This window comes from Mustelus asterias, unplaced genomic scaffold (genome assembly GCF_964213995.1).
Source record: "Mustelus asterias unplaced genomic scaffold, sMusAst1.hap1.1 HAP1_SCAFFOLD_350, whole genome shotgun sequence".
NCBI classification, from domain to species: Eukaryota; Metazoa; Chordata; class Chondrichthyes; order Carcharhiniformes; family Triakidae; genus Mustelus; species Mustelus asterias.
This window is the reverse complement of record NW_027590309.1, coordinates 178,168-190,586: the sequence shown is the minus strand read 5'-3', so window position 1 is coordinate 190,586 and position 12,419 is coordinate 178,168. Positions and strand designations below refer to the sequence as shown.

General features: G+C 49.0%; 1 protein-coding gene across 2 annotated transcripts in view; it reads left to right on the top strand.

The window, feature by feature from the left end:
• Positions 1-10,972: 10,972 nt before the first annotated feature.
• The window catches only part of LOC144486466 (X-ray repair cross-complementing protein 5-like), a 37,889-nt gene continuing 36,442 nt past the window's right edge, over positions 10,973-12,419 (top strand). Inside the window, exon 1 of one of the 2 annotated variants that reach the window (XM_078204501.1) lies at positions 10,973-11,065. In XM_078204501.1, the coding sequence (XP_078060627.1) occupies positions 10,996-11,065 (70 nt within the window). In that variant the 5' untranslated portion in view covers positions 10,973-10,995. Of the gene's footprint in view, positions 11,077-12,419 lie in introns of both variants that reach the window. The other variant, XM_078204502.1, reaches the window with a different exon arrangement.

Sequence of the window (12,419 nt, the reverse complement as noted above, 5' to 3'; positions counted from 1 at the left end):
TGTTAATGTGTCTATCAAGATAAGTTCAATAAAAAAAATCTGGAATTAAGAATCTACTGATGACCATGAAACTAGAGTCATAGAGGTTTACAGCATGGAAACAGGCCCTTCGGCCCAACTTGTCCATGCCGGGCCACACTTGGAATACTGTGTGCAATTCTGGTCACCCTATTATAGAAAGGATATTATTAAACTAGAAAGAGTGCGGAAAAGATTGACGAGGATGCTACCGGGACTTGATGGATTGAGTTATAAGGAGAGGCTGGATAGACTGGGACTTTTTTCTCTGGGGCGAAGGAGGCTGAGAGGTGATCTTATTAGAGGTCTATAAAATAATGAGGAGCATAGATCAGCTAGTTCGTCAATATCTTTTCCCAAAGGTAGGGGAGTCTAAAACTAGAGGACATAGGTTTAAGGTGAGAGGGGAGAGATACAAAAGTGCCCAGAGGGGCAATTTTTTCACACAGAGGGTGGTGAGTGTCTGGAACAAGCTGCCAGAGGTAGTAGTTGAGGCAGGTACAATTTTATCTTTTAAAAAGCATTTAGACAGTTACATAGGTACGATGGGTATAGAGGGATATGGGCCAAATGCAGGCAATTGGGATTAGCTTCGGGGTTTTTTAAAAAAAAGGGCAGCATGGACAAATTGTAGGGGTAGGGCCTGGGTGGGATTGTGGTCGGTGCAGACTTGATGGGCCGAATGGCCTCCTTCTGCACTGTAGGGTTTCTATGATTTCTATGATTTCTATGAAATTGGGCCGAAGGGCCTGTTTCCATGCTGTAAACCTCTATGACTCTAGTCCCAATTGCTTGCATTTGGCCCATATCCCTCTAGACCCATCTTACCCATGTAACTGTCTAAATGCTTTTTAAAAGACAAAATTGTACCCGCCTCTACTACTACCTCTGGCAGCTTGTTCCAGACACTCACCACCCTCTTGTGAAAAAATTGCCCCTCTGGACACTTTTGTATCTCTCCCCTCTCACCTTAAACCAGTGGTTCCCAAACTTTTTTCACTGGGCCGCACTTTCGGAATAAAAATTTGCTCGCGCCACACCGGATTTTTTATTGATAAGAAATACATCCAAAAACAAAAAAAAACAACTCCTAGCAGTGCTTGATTCATAACATAGAACACAACTACTTTATAATATGATCATGGGGCATCCAGAAAGTATAAAACAATGCTTGTTCAAACCATGTTTAACTGTTTCTTTGATTGTCCTTGAATCTTCCCACCACTCTTGCCATCCTCTCTCGCCGCACCAGTGTGGCGCGCCGCACCCTTTGGGAACCACTGCCTTAAACCTATGCCCTATAGTTTTAGACCCCCCTACCTTTGGGAAAAGATTTTGACTATCTAGCTGATCTGTGCCCCTCATTATTTTATAGACCTCTATAAGATCACCCCTAAGTCACCTACGCTCCAGAGAAAAAAGTCCCAGTCTATCCAGCCTCTCCTTGTAACTCGTCAATTGTTGGAAAAACCCATCTGGTTCACTAATGTCCCTTTAGGGAAGGAAATCTGTCGCCCTTACCCGGTCTGGCCTACATGTGACTCCAGAGCCGCAGCAATGTGGTTGACTCTCAACTGCCCTCCAAAGGGCAGCGAGGGACGGGCAATAAACGCTGGCAGCCAGTGACGCCCGGGTCCCACAAAGTAATGAAAAAAAAAGCACAACCTTGTGTGATTTATTTTGTTGTGATGTGTTGGTACAAAGGCCCCAAATAAGCCCCAGTGTCAGGGTTGAAAAGGGCTCCCTCCAATCCTTTATTATTGTCACAAGTAGGCTTACATTAACACTGGAATGGAGTTACTGTGAAAATCCCCTCGTCGCCTGATGCGCATCAATTGGACACGAGGCACGAAGCTTCGGTAAAAGAAGGCTTTTATTAACTAACAATGGAACTAACAGAACTTTAACACACTATCCCAGACTGAAGAGGTCCCGCCCAAGCAGGGGGTCTTATACCTCTCCCAGGAGGCGGAGTCCGACTGGGATGTGCCACAACAGTAACAACCACAGGTGTATCAATCCCACCCTAGCCCAACAACAACATTAGAACAACCCAACAACAACATTAGAACAATCCCACAGTGGGAACCAACGATGGTTCACCACATTCACCCCTCCTTTGAGAACAAAGGCCGGCGGGGTACGAAAACAGACTCAAATGTCAACAGATTATAAGTTCAGACGGTCTGGAGGACCGCACCATCATTGTGACCTCCTCAATACCGGCGGTGACACCGGAGTAGGTGCATGCGGTGGCGTTCTCCCCAAAACAGCGTCCAGCTGTTCTCCCACGGACTCACAGGCCGGTTGACCCTGATGAAGCGGTAGTGCAGGGGATCCCGATACATTCTGCGATGGCGCCGATCTTCGGGGCTCAGGCAAGCTGTGCATTGGAGTAAAACTGTTAAGCACTGGTCCCGGTGCTGTCCGCGCCACGTCCGGGGGAGAAATAAGGGATAAGGGATTCGTCACTGGGGGTATGGGAGCGACAGGAGTTGCTACGTCCCCTGCGGGCGCCAGGTCTCGGATCGAGACTGTGTCCTCTCGCCCGTCAGGAAATGCCACATAGGCATACTGAGCGTTGGCGTGGAGGAGGTGGACCTGTTCGACCAAGGGGTCGGACTTGCGGGCCCTTACATGTCGCCGCAGAAGGACGGGTCCTGGGTACGTCAACCAGGCTGGTAAAGATATCCCCGAGGACGACTTCCGAGGGAATGAGAACATCCTCTCATGGGGAGTAGCATTGGTTGCCGTACACAGGAGGGAGCGAATGGAGTGAAGCGCATCAGGGAGGACCTCCTGCCAACGGGAGATTGGAAGGCCTTTGGACTTCAGCGCCAATAGGACAGCCTTCCAGACAGTAGCATTCTCTCTTTCCACCTGTCCATTACCCCTAGGGTTGTAACTCGTGGTCCTACTAGAGGCAATCCTGTATGAGAGCAGGAATTGCCTCAAGTCATCACTCATGAACGACGAGCCCCTGTCGCTATGGATATAGCTGGGGTACCCGAACAGGGTAAAAAGATCACGGAATGCCTTGATCACCGTGGCAGTCGACGTGTCCGCGCAGGGGACAACAAACGGGAACCGGGAGTACTCATCTATTATGTTCAGAAAGTACACGTTCCGATCTGTTGAGGGAAGGGGGCCCTTAAAATCTACACTCAGCCTCTCGAAGGGGCGAGTGGCCTTGACCAAATGTGCCCGGTCAGGTCGGTAAAAGTGCGGTTTGCATTCCGCGCAAATCCGACAGCTCCTTGTCACCGACCTGACGTCCTCCACCGAGTAAGGCAGGTTGCGGGCTTTGACAAAGTGGTAGAGCCGAGTGACCCCAGGATGGCACAGGTCATTATGGAGGGTGTTCAAGCGATCCTCCTGCGTAGTAGCGCATGTTCCGCGCGTGAGGGCATCCGAGGGCTCATTGAGTTTCCCGGGACTATACATGATATCGTAGTTATAGGTGGAGAGTTCAATTCTCCACCGCAAGATCTTATCATTCTTGATCTTGTCCCTCTGCGTGTTGTTGAACATGAACGCCACGGACCGCTGGTCCGTGATCAGGGTGAACCGCTTTCCCGCCAGGTAATGGCGCCAGTGTCTGATGGCCTCCACAATGGCCTGGGCCTCCTTTTCCACCGCTGAATGCCGAATTTCGGGGCCTTGGAGGGTGCGGGAAAAAAACGCGACGGGCCTGCCCGCCTGGTTTAGTGTGGCGGCCAGGGCGAAATCAGATGCATCGCTTTCCACCTGAAAAGGGATGGATTCGTCTACCGCATGCATCGTGGCTTTCGCGATGTCGTGTTTCAATTCCTTGAAGGCCAATTGGGCCTCTGGCGTGAGTGGAAAAGTCGTGGACTTAATAAGCGGACGGGCTTTGTCCGCGTAGTTGGGGACCCACTGCGCATAATAGGAGAAGAAGCCTAGGCATCTTCTCAGTGCTTTTGCGCTAGCGGGCAAGGGAAGTTCAGCAAGGGGGCGCGTACGGTCTGGATCAGGGCCAATGACCCCGTTTTCCACCACGTATCCCAGGATGGCTAACCGGCGCGTACGGAATACACACTTCTCCCTGTTGTAGGTCAAATTCAGGCGAGATGCAGTGCGTAAAAAGTTCTGGAGATTTGTGTCATGGTCCTGCTGATCACGGTCACAGATGGTGACATTATCCAGGTACGGGAAGGTAGCCCGCAGCCTGTTCTGGTCCACCATTCGGTCCATAGCACGCTGGAAGACCGAGACCCCATTGGTGACACCAAATGGAACCCTACGAAACTGATACAGACGACCATCCGCCTCAAAGGCCGTGTAGTGTCGGTCCTCTGGGCGAATGGGGAGTTGGTGGTAGGCGGACTTAAGGTCTATGGTGGAGAACACCCGGTACTGCGCAATCTGATTGACCATATCAGATATGCGCGGGAGGGGATACGCATCCAGCTGCGTATATCGATTAATGGTCTGACTGTAATCAATGACCATCCGGGGTTTGTTCCCGCTCTTGACCACCACAATCTGTGCTCTCCACGGACTAACACTGGGCTGTATGATCCCTTCTTTGAGGAGTCGCTGAACCTCAGATCTGATGAAGATCCGATCTTCAGTGTTGTAACGCCTACTTTTAGTAGCGATGGGCTTGCAGCCTGGTACCAGATTCTTGAATAAAGAGGGTGTGGTGATCTTTAATGTAGAAAGATTGCAGGCGGGGCGCTTTGGACAATTTGGAGACTGCAGCTGTTCCCCTACTGTCAGCGAAGGGAGTGGCCCACCATACTGTAGGATCACACTCTTCATGTGGACCATAAAGTTTAGTCCGAGGAGAATTGGTGCGCAAAGATACGGCAACACAAGGAGCCTGAATCGCTCGTAAATTGTACCTTGCACTTTCAAAGTTACCACACAACGTCCTAGCACAGGGACAGACCGGGACCTTGATGCCATAGTGATTGTCTGTTTGGCAGGTTGAATCTGGAGTCCACACCTCTTTACAGTGTCAGGGTGAATAAAGCTCTCAGTTCTCCCGCTGTCAAACAGACAATAAATTGCACGACCATTTACCTGTATATCCATCATCGAACAATCAAGCCTGTGAGGCTTAGCCTGGTCCAGGGTGATCGACGCCACCGTTGGTCCGTGAACGTCACTGCAGGCAGCTGAGGTCGATGCTGAGGACCCCTGCTGGTCGCTCATGGTCATCATCGACCAAAATGGCCAGCCCCATGAATCGCACATGGGTGAGGGCGCCAAACGTAGCGACTCCTGGTGGTCATCCTCCTCTGACTCCGTCGACCGCAATGGCGTCGTCCTGGACTCGCATATGGACGAACCCCGTGAGTACTTCGACGACGATGGTGATGATCCCCGTTCCGAAGGGTCACAGGCCGCACTGCCGTTCTTGGGCTTCGATCTGCACACCTTCGCATAATGTCCCTTTTTACCGCATAAGTTACAGACTACCGCTTTAGCGGGACACTTTTGTCGTGGATGCTTGGCTCCTCCGCAGAAGTTGCACCGCGGGCCGCATGGGGCTGCAGCCGTCGTCTGGTCCACATGGGAGCACGCCATAACACTGCACTTTGAGCCCGTGGGGCGAGGAGGGATTTGCGACTGCTCCTGCCACGTTGTCTCCACGTGGTCCTCCGGATACAGGACCAAGCTCTTCGAAGCCGCCTCAAGCATTTCAGCTAATTCCATAGCTTGGGTCAGGTTGAGATTTCCCTTTTCTAGCAGCTTGAGATGGATGTATGAAGACCCGACCCCGGCCACAAACGCATCTCGGGCGAGGTCATACATGTACTGCTCAGCCGACACGGCTTTGCAGTCACAGCCCCTGGCTAGCTGCAAGAGCTCATTGGCGTAATCCTCCATGGTTTCGCCCGACTGCCGACGTCGTGTAGCGAGGAGGTAACGAGCGTGGATCTCATTAGGAGGTTTCGTATAGCGCTTTTTTAAAAGCTCGAGGGCCCTCGGGTAAGTGGTGGCCGCACGGATCACGAGGTAGACTGTGTCGCTTACCCTCGCATGGAGGACCCGGAGTCTGTCATCATCTGTGGTGACCGCTGCGGAGGCTGCCAGGTAATCTTCAAAACACTTCAGCCAGTGGTCGAAGGTGTTAGAAGCGCCCACCGCACGTGGATCTAGCGTCAGACGTTCTGGCTTTAGGATTTGCTCCATACTCTCCTTTTTTTTTTCTTCCGTCGAGAGTTTTATGTGAGTTAATAAAATTGATGCGCATCAATTGGACACGAGGCACGAAGCTTCGGTAAAAGAAGGCTTTTATTAACTAACAATGGAACTAACAGAACTTTAACACACTATCCCAGACTGAAGAGGTCCCGCCCGAGCAGGGGGTCTTATACCTCTCCCAGGAGGCGGAGCCCGACTGGGATGTGCCACACCAGTAACAACCACAGGTGTATCAATCCCACCGTAGCCCAACAACAACATTAGAACAACCCAACAACAACATTAGAACAATCCCACAGTGGGAACCAACGATGGTTCACCACATCGCCACACTCCGGTGCCTGTTCGGGTACACTGAGGGAGAATTTAGCACGGCCAATGCACCCTAACCAGCATGTCTTTCGGTCTGTGGGAGGAAACCGGAGCACCCAGAGGAAACCCACACAGACACGGGGAGAATGTGCAAACTCCACACAGACAGTGGCCCAAGCCGGGAATCGAACCTGGGTCCCGGGTGCTGTGAGGTAGCAGTGCTAACCACTGTGCCACCGTGCCGCCCCCAAAAATAAGCCAAATTTCAAAAGTCAATCCCCTCATGGTCTGTATCATCCTGGGGAATTGCCCTGGACTAACGCCATAACCTGGTGTTCTGTCTGTGGGAGGGTGCCTGGAACTGAACTCCATGAGGTGTGGCCAGCGTTCTGTGTGAGCGCTGTCGTAATTTCGTGCCCCGGATGGCGCACTCCAAATCCATGAACTTGACCCTGACAACTGCGGATACACACCTCACCATGGTTCAGTTACTGCTCCTGCTAAACATTAGGCTGTATGATTGACTGAAGAATTAAATCCTTTTACAGGAGTCAGTGCCTTCAAGCTGAGTCGTGCTATCGAGGCTGTCGGCGGAAACTTACGGTAATCATTTCTCTTCCCAAAACTGCACTTTGATACATTTTGAAATGACCAATTGGGTTCTGCTCCTGGTGCAGTTGCTGAATGCACCACGTGTTGTGTTGTTAAACTATAAACACGAGTGGGGTGGCTCTGGGGAGGGTGGTTAAAACTGATCTCTGTGCTGCCCATTATTCAGCCTTTACGAGGCCTCTTAAACTCCCAAGATGGTGTCAGTGACATGTGTACACTTGCAATGGAAAGAATGCAGGACACCATATTTGTAAAGGTATTAGTATCTAGGGGCAGCGAGGTGGCACAGTGGTTAGCCCTGCCACCTCACAGTGCCAGGGACCCGGGTTCAATTCCCAGCTTGGGTCACTATCTGTGTGGAGTCTGCACGTTCTCCCCGTGACTGTGTGGGTTTCCTCCGGGTGCTCTGGTTTCCTCCCACAGTCCAAAAGATGTACTGGTTAGGGTGCATTGGCCGTGCTAAATTCTCCCTCAGGTAAAGAAGTTAAAATATTGAGAGATATGGGAGCTAGTCTGTCTCCAATAGTAAGAGATGAAAATATTTGCACTCCTGAAATATTGCCCGAGAGAGTGGTAATCTGTGGAATAAATGGAGAGAGGAGTATGTCCCCTGTGTAAGATAAGGCTAGAAAGTCCAATCAAGACTGGGTAAGTGATAGTGGGAGTGATGGAAAACTTGGCTATTCCAGGAATACAGTTTATTCTTGGAAATGATATCGCTGGTTCACAGGAGGGACTGATGCTCACTGTAGTGGAAAAGCCAAAAGAAAACCAGGGAACTGAGGAGTTAAAAGAAAAATACCCTGGAATTTTTCCAGATCGTGTGGTGACAAGATCCCACAGCCATTAGTTAAAACAGGAGTGGGAGAACAAAAGAGAAAGATGAAGGAATTGAGGTCCAGCTAGCTGACACTCTGATGAGATGGTAAAGGAAAGACCTAAGCAGGTAGAGGATCAGGCAGAGGTGTCTAGCTCTAAAAGATTAATGGAGTTATAACAAAGAAATGAGGTGATAAAGGATTTATATCATAAAGCCGACTCGGAAAAGGAATCAGAGTGTATTCCAGAATGCTATTACCTTAATAGTAAAATCTTAAGGTGAAAATAGAGACCTTGGCAAGTTAGTGCAGATGAGAAATAGGCAGAAGTTCACCAGATTGTGTTGCTGGTAGAATACAGACAGGAAGTATTGCGGGTAGCACAAGAGTTACCTGTAGGAGGTCATCTAGGGGTGAGGAAGACTCAGGCTAAGATACAGAAGCATTTCTATTGGTCTGGACTACATAAAGATGTGATTGAATCTTGCCGTACCTGTCATACGTATCAGATGGTAGGAAAGCCACAGGCAGTGATAAAACCAGCACCTTTGATGCCACTTCTCGCATTTGAAGAACCTTTTACACGGGTTATCATTGATTGTGTAGGTCCCCTCTCTAAAACCAGAAGTGGGAACCAGTATTTTTTTAACCGTAATGAATGTGTCTACCAGGTTTCCAGACGCAATTCCATTATGGAATGTCAAGGCAAAAAAGGTTGTGGGGGATTTGCTTGCTTTCTTTACCCGTTATGGATTTCCCAGGGAGATTCAGTCAAACGAAGGGTCCAATTTTACTGCTAAATTATTTAAGAGAGGCAAGGACTGATTAGGGACAGTCAGCATGGCTTTGTGAGTGGAAAATCATGTCTCACAGATTTGATTGAGTGTTTTTGAAGGGGTAACCAAGAAGGTAGATGAGGGCAGTGCAGTTGATGTTGTCTACATGGACTTTAGCAAGGCCTTTGACAAGGTATCGCACGGTAGGTTGTTGCATAAGGTTAAATCTCACGGGATCCAGGGTGAGGTAGCTAAATGGATACAAAATTGGCTTGATGACAGAAGCGAGAGGGTGGTTGTCGAGGGTTGTTTTTCAAACTGGAGACCTGTGACCAGCGGTGTGCCTCAGGGATCGGTGTTGGGTCCACTGTTATTTGTCATTAATAAACGTGGGCAATTGGGATTAGCTTAGGGGTTTAAAATAGCATTAATTCAAAAACTCTGCTTCCACCACCATTTCAAGAGAGACTTCCAAAGACACTGAACCCCCAGAGAGAAAATGTTTCACCTTTTCTCCATTTTAAACGGGTGACCAATTACTTTTTAACAGTGAGTCTCTAGTTCTACGTTCTCCCACAAGAGGAAACATCCTCTCCACATCCACCCTGTCAACACCCCCTCAGGATCTTATCTGTTTCAATCAAGTCGCCTCTTATTCTTCGAAACTCCAGCGGATACAAGGTTCACCTCTCCAAACCTTGCTCAAAACACCACCCACCCATTCCTGGTATTAGTCCAGTAGACATTCTCCGAACTGTTTCCAATGCATTTACATCCTTCCTTAAACAAATAAACAAGAGGAAACATTCTCCCACTATCAAAAACTTTTCATAATTTTAAAGATCCTATTAGTGATGGTATGGATCATCGCTTATCCCGCCACCAGCGTCACAGATTGTTGGTTCGTTTATCTCATTGCCATTTATGGGAGCTTGCTGTGCACATGACACGTTCCTCCCTGTTTCAGAACAGTGAGCATGCCTTCCCTGGCTGTGAGGTTGGTCGGGACGGCCTGAGGTCCTCAGTAATCAGGAGTTATGTTGAGCCGAGAGTGAGACTGCGGGCGGCAATGCAACTGAATACCAGGAGATGGCAGAGGCGGACAAGGCGAGTTTGAGGATGGAATTGCAAGGCCAGGAGCTGGGGGGAGATACAATCCTGACAGTAAAATGCTTCAGCGGAACTGAAGAAAGAAAGAGGACCTTTTAAGTATTAACATATTTGCTCACTTAACTCTCCATTTCTGATATAATCTCTCTCTAACCCACTTTGAATCATAGAATCCCTACAGTGCAGAAGGCGGCCATTCAACCCATCGAGTCTTCACTGACAACAATCCCACCCAGGCCCTATCCCCGTAACCCCATGTATTTACCCGAGCTAATCCCCCTGACACTAAGGGTCAATTTAGCATGCTTAATCCACCTTACTTGTACATCTAGTGGCTTTTGCGCCCAAATAAACCTGTTGGACTTTAACCTGGTGTTGTGAGACTTCTGACTGCACTCTTAAAGCGCCATATTCTCCTCTTAAAGGGACAGCTCCCTCCAGGGGAACACATTTCAATAACTGCTGCTTTAATGCTAACTTATATTTCTTCTCCCATTGCTCTTCTCTGTTGTATATCATTCCAAACATTTAAAATCCAGATGTGTAATTTAAAAGAGACTTATATTGGGCACATTTCCCAACACCAAGTCTCACTTTCCACCGAGGAGGCGGCCATTCGGTCCCTCAAGTCTGTTCCATCATTCAGCTAATTCATGACTGATCTGGGTCACCTACCTTGAATCTGTTAATACCCTTTGCCTGGAGAAAATTAATCAGCCACAGTGAGGCCAGCACTGGATGAGGCTGGGAGCCGTACATCTCCCTTTGGAACGCTCCACCCCACTGTGGACTGTGGATGCTCACTCGATGAGCATAGTCCAGGCAGAAATCAATAGGACTTTGGGTGCCAAAGGAGATTGGGATAATGCAGGGAGGTGGAGTTGAGGTAGATGATTAGTCATGATCTTATTGAATGGCAGGACAGGCTTGAGGGGCCGAATGGTCTACACTAGCTCCGATTGAGAGAGCTGTATGCCCTTGAAGAAGTGAAACCAATCAAGGCACTGTTTTGTTTTTAAATCGTTTTGAGTCCAAAGTGACTGAATTATTCTGCCACCTTGTCTCTGTCACTTCTCTGGGCTAATCCCATGATCCAGGAATGTCTCCTTTGGTTAATGTTGTCCCTTGTACTTCTACCTGACAGGGGAGTTGGCACTTCCTCCACAGCAGATATGGCGGATTGGCAGTCACACTTTCGGAATGAAGATGAGGAGGATCCAGAGGAGGCAGAGGAAAACGAAGGTAGGTCAAATGTGAACCCTAGGTTTACAACGGCACGGTGGCACAGTGGTTAGCACTGCTGCCTCACAGCGCCAGGGACCCGGGTTCAATTCCCGGCTTTGGTCACTGTCTGTGTAGAGTTTGCACATTCCCCCCGTGTCTGTGTAGGTTTCCTCTGGGTCCTCTGGTTTCCTCCCACAGTCCAAAGATGTGCGAGTTAGATGTATTGTCCATGCTAAATTGCACCTCAGTGTCAGGGGGGCTAGCTAGGGTAAATGCATGGGGATAGGGCCTGGTAGGATTGTGGTCAGAGCAGACTTGATAGAACATAGAACAGTACAGCACAGAACAGGCCCTTTGGCCCACGATGTTGTGCCGAGCTTTATCTGAAACCAAGATCAAGCTATCCCACTCCCTATCATCCTGGTGTGCTCCATGTACCTATCCAATAACCGTTTAAATGTTCCTAAAGTGTCTGACTCCACTATCACTGCAGGCAGTCCATTCCACACCCCAACCACTCTCTGCGTAAAGAACCTACCTCGGACATCCTTCCTATATCTCCCACCATGAACCCTATAGTTATGCCCCCTTGTAATAGCTCCATCCACCCGAGGAAATAGTCTTTGAACGTTCACTCTATCTATCCCCTTCATCATTTTATAAACCTCTATTAAGTCTCCCCTCAACCTCCTCCGCTCCAGAGAGAACAACCCTAGCTCCCTCAACCTTTCCTCATAAGACCTACCCCCCAAACCAGGCAGCATCCTGGTAAATCTCCTCTGCACTCTTTCCAGCGCTTCCACATCCTTCTTATAGTGAGGTGACCAGAACTGCACACAATATTCCAAATGTGGTCTCACCAAGGTCCTGTACAGTTGCAGCATAACCCCACAGCTCTTAAACTCCAACCCCCTGTTAATAAACGCTAACACACTATAGGCCTTCTTCACAGCTCTATCCACTTGAGAGGCAACCTTCAGAGATCTGTGGATATGGACCCCAAGATCTCTCTGTTCCTCCACAGTCTTCAGAACCCTACCTTTGACCTGATGGGCCAAATGGCCTCCTTCTGCACTGTAGGATTCTACGATTCTAACATGCTGTACACCTCTCGATAATAAGAACATTCGAGGCTGATGAGACGGGTTTTTGATAGGAGAGGGAAACAGGCAGGGAAGTGGAGTTAAGGCCACAATCAAATCAGCCGTGATCTCATTGAATGGTGGAGCATTCCTGTTCCTATTTATTATGTTTAAGTACAACATACTGCGCACGTTTTGATAATTCTAATCCTGACCTGAAACCATAGCCTCGCCAGTGCTTCACCCAGATGTTATACAGGGTGGCACAGTGGTTAGCACTACTGCCTCAC